This window comes from Caenorhabditis briggsae, assembly GCF_000004555.2.
Source record: "Caenorhabditis briggsae AF16 supercontig from assembly CB4, cb25.NA_007, whole genome shotgun sequence".
Classification (NCBI taxonomy): domain Eukaryota; kingdom Metazoa; phylum Nematoda; class Chromadorea; order Rhabditida; family Rhabditidae; genus Caenorhabditis; species Caenorhabditis briggsae.
The window spans coordinates 2,200-13,558 of NW_025543531.1; the positions used below are offsets into that span (position 1 = coordinate 2,200).

The 11,359-nt window shown below is 35.6% G+C and overlaps 4 protein-coding genes across 4 annotated transcripts in view; 2 read left to right on the forward strand and 2 right to left on the reverse strand.

The window, feature by feature from the left end:
* Window positions 1-9,112, forward strand: part of CBG23577 — a gene marked incomplete at both ends in the record, with an annotated part of 9,790 nt that extends 678 nt beyond the window's left edge. The window contains 8 exons of the mRNA XM_045241161.1: window positions 307-460; window positions 515-723; window positions 5,906-6,088; window positions 6,263-6,401; window positions 6,879-7,000; window positions 7,134-7,334; window positions 8,393-8,595; window positions 9,014-9,112. Coding sequence (XP_045091114.1) covers window positions 307-460; window positions 515-723; window positions 5,906-6,088; window positions 6,263-6,401; window positions 6,879-7,000; window positions 7,134-7,334; window positions 8,393-8,595; window positions 9,014-9,112 — 1,310 coding nt within the window. The remainder of the gene's footprint in view (window positions 1-306; window positions 461-514; window positions 724-5,905; window positions 6,089-6,262; window positions 6,402-6,878; window positions 7,001-7,133; window positions 7,335-8,392; window positions 8,596-9,013) is intronic.
* On the reverse strand, window positions 983-1,837 carry CBG23575 (the record flags this gene model as incomplete). The annotated part of the gene is made up of 4 exons (XM_002647755.1): window positions 983-1,120; window positions 1,327-1,534; window positions 1,577-1,655; window positions 1,774-1,837. The coding sequence occupies 4 exons, from the start codon at window positions 1,835-1,837 to the stop codon at window positions 983-985; spliced, it is 489 nt and encodes a 162-aa protein (XP_002647801.1).
* Cbr-srv-3 lies at window positions 2,091-4,234 on the reverse strand (the record flags this gene model as incomplete). Its single annotated transcript, XM_002647756.1, has 4 exons — window positions 2,091-2,151; window positions 2,716-3,248; window positions 3,793-4,008; window positions 4,073-4,234. The coding sequence occupies 4 exons, from the start codon at window positions 4,232-4,234 to the stop codon at window positions 2,091-2,093; spliced, it is 972 nt and encodes a 323-aa protein (XP_002647802.1).
* Window positions 9,113-10,988: 1,876 nt separating the features above from the next.
* Window positions 10,989-11,359, forward strand: part of CBG23578 — a gene marked incomplete at both ends in the record, with an annotated part of 9,688 nt that continues 9,317 nt past the window's right edge. Inside the window, one exon of the mRNA XM_045241162.1 lies at window positions 10,989-11,057. Coding sequence (XP_045091115.1) covers window positions 10,989-11,057 — 69 coding nt within the window. The remainder of the gene's footprint in view (window positions 11,058-11,359) is intronic.

Sequence of the window (11,359 nt, forward strand, 5' to 3'; positions counted from 1 at the left end):
ATTAGCAACCTTTGCGCCGAGCCAAACTGAAAGTATTGGTGGAAATATCACTGGTGTGGCTTCGTCGAATTCAGCTGATTGGCGATTCAATGGAGTGTACGTTTAACAATACAAGCATGTTTGACGCGCCGCCTTTGGCGCATTTTAACAGATTTCTTGTACTGTTCGTCGCTTCGAATTTATTGTTAATTTTCAAGCTTTTCAAAATGCGCGGACATAATTGACAGATGAAACCAACCGAGAAAGAGATGCCACTTCATTTATTTATTATAAGAATGTTGTATGCTATTAAATTTAGTTTTTCAGAGAGTCGTCTATCCATTGCGGTTGGAGTTGGACTGACGGATTCACTGTTAGAAAGAGGACGTCTCCCCAACCAACTACTCCTACCACAACCACTACTACGGTTAAGCCTACTACAACTACTTCTGATTGTGGACAATAGGATGGATTCTTCAATGTGTCGTCAGTTTCAATTAAGAATATTACAAAATACGAATTGATCATTTTTCAGCATGGAACGCGACGAAAATGACTGTAAGATTGCTGTCTTTCAATGTGTTGTACTCAATCCCAAGTGCATAGCCACTTCATATGTTGTTGCTTCATATGTTGATGCTAGTGGCAACCGACAAATGACCTATCCCGCTAGTAGCATCATAAGCGATGGTGGAAGTATGAAATGTGATGTACTGAGCAGTGGTGCTGGTTGGAGACTTAAAGGTGGGGGGACATGAAAAAAATAATGTTCTCGAAATTTCGTTTAAATATGCCCCTCGAGGATTTGAACGTGTGGGGCGAGGATTGAGGGTGCGGCGCCGCTACCGACTGAGCTACACGGGCAAAAAGAAAGCGGTAGCCCGATTGCATACATAAATTTTCAAACAGAATGTTTCCCATCCAACTTTGCCACTTCAAAGTTCGTTTAACAGTTTTGTTAAGCACTCTGTGTTTTATCAGTAATACAGTAATTAATAACATCCTATTGTCCACAATCAGAAGTAGTTGTAGTAGGCTTAACCGTAGTAGTGGTTGTGGTAGGAGTAGTTGGTTGGGGAGACGTCCTCTTTCTAACAGTGAATCCGTCGTCCAACTCCAACCGCAATGGATAGACGACTCTCTGAAAAACTAAATTTAATAGCATACAACATTCTTATAATAAATAAATGAAGTGGCATCTCTTTCTCGGTTGGTTTCATCTGTCAATTATGTCCGCGCATTTTGAAAAGCTTGAAAATTAACAATAAATTCGAAGCGACGAACAGTACAAGAAATCTGTTAAAATGCGCCAAAGGCGGCGCGTCAAACATGCTTGTATTGTTAAACGTACACTCCATTGAATCGCCAATCAGCTGAATTCGACGAAGCCACACAAGTGATATTTCCACCAATACTTTCAGTTTGGCTCGGCGCAAAGGTTGCTAATTGTTCACCAGTTGTCGGGTTCATAATGACAGCTGTACTGTTGTATCCTTTCTCCAAGCTAATGCACTTGAAACTGCCAACTTTGCAACCATCGTCGCCGATGAAACTACTGTAAAATAGCTCGATGGTGAGAAGCTCAACTCAAACTCACTTAAACACCAATTTCACTCGAGGGAAACTGGAACCCGATGGAAAGAGGTCGTCCTGGTAATCGTTACACGACGCACATGCTGAAAATCAATTAACTACTAACAAATATTCAGAGGACCTATTCATGACCGTATGGTAAACGTTCATGAATACAGCCTCAGATTATCTAAAACTCTTTAAAACAAAAAAAAAACTGACCTAATTGAGCGTCGATTCCTCCAAGGAAGCATAGAAAAGAAGCAAAGATTAGAATCATTTTCATATGGTAACCAGGAAGAAAATATGCTTATATTGGCTTGCTTTTTCCTAAGTATTATTGCTCTTCCCATAATTTATGGCCAAGTTGGTTCTCTTCATGTTTGATCTGTTCATATAACTTTTCTTATAACTTCAAAAAAAAAAAAAAAGATTCAAATTCAATTTAAAAAATACAGGGATTCGAAAACGTTTATTTCTGATTAAATAATTTGAACACTAAATAACTCGAATTCAATTGTAATAAAAATATAGAGATTCTAGTACATTCGACCGGAGACAGTGCTTCCAACCACCGAACTTTGTCCAAATGAGAAGTGTCTGAAAATGAAAATTTTTATTTTTATTAAATAATTGGAATTTATAACATGAACGCATAACGCTATAACGCTACAACGCTATAACGCTATAAGCTATAAGCTATAAGCTATAAGCTATAAGCTATAAGCTATAACGCTATAACGCTATAACGCTATAACGCTATAACGCTATAACGCTATAACGCTATAACGCTAAAACGCTATAACGCTATAACGCTATAACGCTATAACGCTATAAGCTATAAGCTATAAGCTATAAGCTATAAGCTATAAGCTATAAGCTATAAGCTATAAGCTATAAGCTATAACGCTATAACGCTATAACGCTATAACGCTATAACTCTATAACGCTATGAGCTATAAGCTATAACGCTATAACGCTATGAGCTATAAGCTATAACGCTATAACGCTATAACGCTATAACGCTATAACGCTATAACGCTATAACGCTATAAGCTATAAGTTGAGCTACAAGTTTTGAACTGCAAGATATAAGCTAGAAGCTTTAAGCACTATAAGTTACAAGGTATAAGCTATAAGTTACGCTAAAAGTCAAAAACTCACATTTTCGGTGTCACCTCCTCTCTCAATCGTTTACTACTGAACAACAACGACCAACAAGAGCTAATACACATTAACTCCGTCGTAAAATACCATGAATCAGTTGCCAAATTAATTATCCCCGGATCGTTTGCAAAGTACAGTATACCAGTTTTGGCGGCATTCGGTAGAAATAGTAAAAACGAAAAAAATGCGCATTTGAATATTATAAACTCGTAAGGAGTTGAGAATCCCGAGAATTTCCCGTTCTGTGGGATAATATTTCTTGAGAATTTCAAATTTTTGAGAATATACAAAATTATGGAGAAGTATAAAATAGTGATAATTGAAAAGCAGCTAGTTGAGATTACAAAATCCTGAAGAGCATCTAGCTTCATGAAATTGGAATTCGCTCTTAAAGACAATCCTCCAGTGATTGGTACCGGCAAAAATGAGAAATTATGATTGCCAGTGTAATAGAACATATGAATAAGGGCGGTTGTTGGGATACACCATTCAAGGCAATAGATTATCGCTATTATCATGGGGGTCCAGATCTGGAATTTTTATCAATTAGGTGTTGTATAGTGTAGAATTTTGTGCTGATTCTATTGGTATTAAAATGAGAGCTGTAGCTTTAACACTAACCAAGTTACAAAGGATTTTCTCAATTCAGCTTGAAAGAGTTTCTGATTTTTATAAGAAACGCTCTAAAATTGTATACTTAAAGTTTGCAAATTTTGGGTATTATATATAATTAGATGAGAAATTTTATGCTGATTCTATTGATATAATTATCAATAATGTACCTTTAAAACTAACTAAGTTATAAGCAATTTGTTGAAATTGGTTGAAAAAAAATCCGAAAAAAAAAAGTTTTTTGAAAATTTTCCGATTTTTTCCAAATTTTCTGCTATATTTCAAAAACTTTCATAATCACCAAATTCCATTTCTATTATCAATTTTCAGAATTTTCAGAAGTTTGATGCACTAAAATAACTCTGATCTGTTGAATTTATGATTTTCTGAAAATAAATAAAAAAATTTTTTTTGAAATTTTTTTCAAAAATTTTCCCCAAAAATTTCAGATTTCCTACTCACCTGAACATGTCGTTTTGGCAGAAAAACTACAGTAAACCTATTCACCGCAACTACAGTATAGCCCAAAAACATTGTATTCTTAATTGCAGTCTGTGTGAAATAAATTAATTGCGGGAGCCAATTATTGTTAATTGGCTCAATTAAATTATGAATCCTGTATTTTCGGGGTCTCGCCACAAATTCCACAAATAGAAACATGGCGATATCAGTGATAGCCTGAGAATTTGACTTTTTCGAAAAAAAAAAATTTTTTTAACTTTTCAAATTTATTCAAACTCACATGCAATTTAATAATAACAAAGAAGCTGGACTTGAATTCCAGATTTTTTCTGGAATTCAAAATGTACAGTATCCTCAAGTACAGTACCAAGGAAACCCAGGAAATAGCCATAAATAATAAATGGGATGCTGGAACTAGTTCCAGACTTATTTGAAGAAGCATCTTTGAGAAAAATAAAAATTATTTGAAGAGAAAAAAAAGTTAGTCATGGACAGCAAAAAAAAAAAGAAATTTCGCGTCGGAAATCGAATTTTTTTGCACCTGCACTTCTGGAATTTTGATGTTAGATGATGTTAGATCATTAAAAATAAGTTATTTCACTGAAATATTTTTCATAACATTTCAAAAATAATCATTTTTGTGTCCAAAACTAAAAGAGCTATAAAAACTAGAGATATCGGTTCCAAAATCACTTCTCTAGGACCACTGGCAGCCGAGATACACGCATTTGAAGTTGCGGGGGCTAGAGACGCAGGCGACTAGACACCCTAACTGTCTGCGTCTCTTTAAAACTGAAGGACTGTATCTCGGCTTCTAGAAGTGATCGAATTTTGAACTAAAATTAAACTCAGATTCTGGGAAAGTTTTCGAGAAAATCCAGAAAATTAATTGAGATTTCGAAATCCAAAAAATCAGGTAATTTTTAAAAAACGATTTCAGTTTAGGTCCAAGAGAAAAGAGCAACAAAAATTATAGATTTCACTTCTGAAATAACTGTTATAGGACCACTGGGAGCCGAGATACAGTCATTTAAAGTTTTGGGGCTAGAGACGCAGACGACGAGACACTCTAACTGTCTACGTCTCTCCAAAACTTCAAACGGCTGTATCTCGGGTTTACGAAGTGCTAGAACGTTGGTTTATGAGCTGAAATGAAGCATTTAATTCCCAGATTCCCATTTTCGGAGCTCTGGAGCATTAGACTTCGAGGCTTACGGTATTCCTTGTGTACCTTTAATATTACTAATCTAATCCTCTTTGTATTATTATCTCCAAGAATTATGGTATGTATAATATTGAAAAAGACGCAGAACGCACATAAACTGATAAGGAATGATAAGATAGAGATGGGTTGGGAGCGTCATAAAACCCGCTATAAGTTTCCCGTCTTACCACTTACCTTCTCCTTTTTTTAGAAAAAAAATTTTCCAGCAAAAAAATTTCTAGGACTGAAATTGAGACAAAATGACTGTGGACAAAGTGAAAATGGTTATTGGTGAGTCTAAAACTTTCCATAGATAAAAATGTTGGCTTCTAGGGACACTATAATTTGAAAATTCGTTCTCTGCACGTTTCTGACTTCAAAATGAGCCTAAACACGACTAGGTTCCTCACACTTTTATTTTCAGGCGCGTCGCGGTCGTGCGTCGCGTGTCAAATGGAAAATTCAAAATGGGCGGAGCCTAGTCGTGTTTGAGCTCATTTTGGCGCAAATGTTGAGCTAAAAACGAATTTTTACATTGGGAGAGGTTTAGGACCAACCCGGCAAATTTGTGTTTGTTTTTCAGAAAATTGGGATTTTCTAAAAAAAAAATTTTTTTGAAAAAAATTAATAATTTGAGTTTCTACCAATTTTTTGGGTTGAAAATTTGTTTTTAACACAATTCTAGCTTCAAAATGAGCCCAAAAACTACTGGGCTCCGCCCAATTTCATTTTTCCGGCGCGTCACGGTCGTGCGTCGCGTGTTATATGGAAAATTCAAAATGGGCGGAGCCTATTCGTGTTTGAGCTCATTTTGACGAAAATCTTGAGCTGAGAACACATTTTGGAACCAATCCGACAGATTTTTGATCGTTATTCGGGATATTCAGAAAAATGAAGAAACAATTCCAGATTCCGACGGTGTCAGTGATGACGTTCGTGCCATCTCCTTGGCCCTTCAACACCCGAAAACTGAAATTTTGGCTTTCACAGCGGTCCATGGATGTGTTACCGTGGACCAGGCATGTGCAAATATCAAAAGAACAATTCGAGCGAATCAAGGAACCCAAAAACTCCAAATTCCTGTTTTTAAAGGTAAACATTTTAATTTCGAAATTTCGAAAGGACTAGAGATTCCCAAATTCAGAATAGTCAAAGATTTTGAAATGCCGGAATTTGAAAATTAGAAATTCCAGAATCTCTGGATAGTCACGCTTTCAAAATTCTAGAGATTCCAAAATCAAACTACCGTAACCCTCATTTTTGAAGGCGCATCCAAATCAATCCTGTCGCTTCCCAAAGATGATACGGTATCCGATTTTTTTGGAATCGATGGAATTGGAGATAAGCCAGAGGAGTTCCCAAAAGTTGAGCAATCCGATTTCGATGGAGAAGGGAAGCATGCCGGGTTGGCAATGATTGATATTTTCAGAGAGAATCGAGACGCGACCTTGGTGTGAGTTTGTTTTTACCTGTCAAAATTATCGAAATCAGATTATCAGATTATCATCAATATTTTATCAGTTGACAACTTTTTGATATCTTTCACAGGAACCGAGATATATAGGCTTGAAGCTAGGAAGTGGGTTCTAAACTGAGCTAACTTTAGTGCCTCCTTACCTTTCAACTTTGAGCTCATATATCTCAGTTTCTGTAAAAGATATCAACAAGTTGTCAACTAATAAATTGTTTATCAGATTATCATCAATATTTTATCAGTTGACAAGTTTTTGATACCTTTCACAGGAACGGAAATAAATGGGCTCAAAGTTGACGGTTTGAGTGGCCTTCTTTTCTTACGGTAACTGACAAAAACTCAAGTTGCAGACTCCGAGTTCGATTTTCTTGAATTTTCTTAAAATTTTTTGAATTTCCTAAATTCCAGAACCATCGGTCCCTTAACCAACGTCGCTATTGCTCTCCAACTTTGCGATGAATTCGCCACGTACCCATCGAGAATGGTGATCATGGGCGGGAACTACTATGCAGTGGGAAATGTTGATGGAGGTATGACATCTATACATTTAAAGGTTTATAACTTGGCCCAAAATCATCTGTTTTGAAATTTGACTAGATTTTCAGAACTTACGGGATTTCAGCTATAGAATGATGTAAAATTTCCTTAGTTTCCCATTTCTAGGCTCCTCAGCCGAGTACAATTTCCATGGAGACCCGGAAGCGGCAAGTATTGTGCTCAGACGTATGAAATGTCCCATCACGATTGTCCCATGGGAGGCATTCTATTTCGAGTCCAAGGTTCACAACGAATCGGTAGATTTTTCGGCACATCTCAAGTATCCAACCCCATTGGCTGGGTATTTGTCCATGGCGACACATATTGGTAGGTTATGGGTACGACATGGGCAACTCATTAAGAAAGATGCTTATTGAGAAATACCTTGTTAAGAAGGATACTTACTAAGAATGGACCTTATCAAGAAAGATCCTCACTAAAAAAATTTCTCGCTAGGAAACATCCTTACTGAGAAAAATCTTCACTAGAAACAATTGTTACTAAGAAAAGTCCAAAGATCCAAAAGTTTCAGGGGGGTTTCAGCGAGAAACACATTTTTAGAACTTTGTTGCGGGTTAAAACATAAATATATAAACAACTTCATGCCTGTTATATTCAAGTCATTGAAGAAATGATTCTCGTTCTCATTTTGATTTTATTCCTTTTGGGACGAACCGATGGGCAAAGTTGCAGTAAGTTTCCAACTTTGTAACTAAAGTTTGAGAAATTGAGCTTGTTGGAAATACAGTAGAGGCTCTAATAAAGCTCAATGTTCTCTCATTAAAAAATAGCAACAAAAATGAGAGAATTCGGTGCCAAAATCACTGTTCTAGTACCACTGGGAGCCGAGATACACCTATTTGAAGTTTCTGGGGCTAGAGACGCAGACGACGAGGCACTCTAGCTGTCTGCGTCTCTCTAAAACTTTGAACGGCTGTATCTCCCCTTCTAGACGTGCTAGAACGTTGGTTTCTGGACTGAAATGAAGTCTGGAAGCCAGAAGTTTTGAAATTCTAAGCCATTGAATCACTTCGTACCACAAGTCGGAACTTTCCTAATTTTTCAAACATTAGATTTTGATTGATTGAAAAGAGCAACGAAAATTGAAGATTTAGGTACTAAAATCTCTTTTCTAGGACCACTGATAGCCGAGATACACGCATTTGAAGTTGCGGGGGGTTAGAGACGCAGACGACTAGACACCCTAACTGTCCTAAAAGTCCAAAGATCCTTCTCCTCACTAACAGTAAGAGAGACTATCTTTCTTAGTGAGAATTTTTCTTAGTGAGAATCTTTCTTACTAATGATCTTTACTAATGAGAAAGGCAACTTTAGAGGCTCCTCTTTGTATCTGAAATCAATTTTTCCAAGTCAAAAAGTTCCAGGCCGCATAAAGTGTGAAGCCAATGGACGTCAATATTCGTACTGTGATGAGATCGCTGTAGCTACAGCGATTGATGAGGACAAAATTGCCAAAAACTCGCAATATTTGTATGTGGATGTAGAGCTCAATGGTACAAAGACCCGTGGACAGGTGGTGGTGGATTGGACTGAGCAATTGTGGTCCAATGAGGAGGCACCGAATAAGGTAAAGGGATAACTGGGCTAAAAATCAATATTTTTGGAAAATTTAAATTGCAAAATATAGATCTTGAGAATGTCTTTAAAAAGGTGTATAATAGAAATAATTCTTAAAAGCTGGTAGTTTTCTATGTGAGCGTTTAAATAGATATGCTAGGATTTCTAGTGTCTCTAGTCTTGAGGCTTGTAACTTGCCTGAAAATGAATTTTTGGAACAGTTCAAATTGGAAAATGTAGATCTTGACAAGAGCTTCAAAATCATATATAATACGATAAGATTTAATTTTTTAAAATTTGAAAAACTGCCGGAATTCAAGAAAAAATAAAATTTAAAAAAAATTTTTTTTTTTTTGAAAATAATTTTTTTCGAAAAATCGTAATTCCAGGGTTTTCAACAACGGTAATTTCAAAAATCCTATTTTCAGCACACTCATTTCCGAGTCAAGTTCGTCACCTCGTACGACGTCCACACCGTGGACAAGTGGCTCCATGCAGCCACTTCTGGGAGTGGCAATTTTGAATAATGATTGGGATTTTTTTATTTTTTGATTGGCGGGAATTTGGAATTTTTAGCTTTGAATCCTAAAATAAAATTTTTATTCATTTTCTGGAAAAGTGTTCTCTTTTAGTTTAAAAAATGGACCTATTTTCTATATTATTGCTCATATTTTGTTCTGAAATCGAGTCTCGATTCGTCCCACGAACCCAATGCAATCTGAATATTTGTGAAGCTGAAATTGCAAATTTAAGAAATCTGAAAATTCCAAAAAATGAGAATTCAGGAACTTCGGAGTGCTGGAATTTAGAAAATTGCATTTGGAAATTAAATTTTGGATAAAAATTGTGAAAAATAAAAACTGTGTTTCTGTAAAACAAAGATAAAAATTGGGTCATGACCTAAAAAAAATTGGGTCATGACCTGGAAAAATCTAGGTCATGACCTAAAAAAATCTAGGTCATGGCCTAGAAAAACTGGGTCATGACCTAGAAAAAATCTAGGTCATGACCTAGAAAAATTGGGTCATGACCTGGAAAAATCTAGGTCATGACCTAAAAAAATCTAGGTCATGGCCTAGAAAAAATGGGTCATGGCCTAGAAAAACTGGGTCTTGACCTAGAAAAATGACCTAGAAAAATTGGGTCATGACCTAAAAAATCTAGGTCATGACCCAATTATTGTTTTTCAGAAATGCTCATCGTTGACTTCTTTCCAAAAATCCAACATTCAAAAATCCTGCAAACTTCTGAAATTTCAAAAAAGTCCAATTTCGAAATGTTTCGAAAATCTGAAATTTTCCAAAAATCTCAATGATGAATGTCTCGGAAATATCGATTTTTTCGATTTCTCCAAGCTCTCCGTTTGCAATTTCTATGAGGTAGTTAAATAATTAAGCCTAATTAGCTAATTATTTAATTTCAGAATCTCAAAATCTGTACACGTAAATGATGCCTTGGAGGACTTTGAAATTCATAGTTATAAACTTTTTGAAATTTTTAATTGTTAATTAGGCTAATTAGAACATTGTAGACATCATAGTAGACACGTTTTCCGGTGATTTCCGACATCTGGAAATTTTTGAAATTTTTGAAAAAAAAAATTTTTTTATTGAATTTTTTTTTATTTTAAAAAGTCGAAAACTCACTTTTGTGGAATAAATTCTTTTCTCAATTTTGAACTACTGATTAGCAGGCTCCATGGAGCACTTATACACATCAGTTCAGTTGTGAAAAACCTGAAATTTTGAAAAAAAAAACCTACAATAGAAGGGCTCCCACACTGTTAACTTTGAGCTCAATTATCTCGGTTCCTATGAAAGATATCAAAAATGTGTCAACTGATAAAATGTTGGTAATGTTATGATAAACAATTTATCAGTTGACAATTTTTTGATATCTCTCACAGAAACCGAGATAAATTGGCTCAAAGTTTGAAGGTAGAAAATGCAAAAAAAAATTACCAAAGCTCAGTTCCAATATTTACGATTTCTGGACTTGTTGCAAAAAATAAAACAATAGTTTTCACAAAATTTGGAGTAAACAATAGGAATGAGAAAAATGCGCATTTGAAAATTATCAGGTCCGTTGGGGGGTTTTTGAAATTTTTGGAAAATCGAGAGGACAAAAATAAATTAGATTGGCTTTTTGGAATTTGTTGGATTAGATGAATAAATGTTAATAAATACAAAAACGAGCTTGTTAGAAAACAGATGGAGGAGAGAATAATGTCTTGAAGAGCATCTAGCTGAAAATTTTGGGATTTTTGGGTGGGAAAAATACCGTAACCACACTCTGTTCGAAGGCACCCTTCCTCTAAATCCAACCGTCAACTTTGAGCCCATATATCTGGCTTCCAGTGAGAGATATCAAAAAGTGGCCAACCGATAAAATATAGGTGATAATATGGTAAGCATCTTACCAGTTGACATATTTTTGATATCTTCTACAAGAACCGAGATATATTGGCTCAAAGTTGAAAGTTATCGTTCTGTGATGTTTCAATTTTTCGAACTTTTGAACTATTAAAACTTTTTTTAAACATTTTTAGAGCTTCGATACACTGAAAAACTGCTTAAAACCCTTCAAAAACTTCAAACCCTTCGAGAAATCGTGTTTTTCCACGATTTTGAATTGTTGTGTCCAGATGGCCTAGTGGGTTTTCCCACTGAATTTTTACGAATCTCAACATTAAAGTTCGATTCCTCTGGGTGTCAAAAATTTTTTGATTTTTGTGTGGACCTCGAAAAATGCATTTTTAGCAGTTTTTGATGCTT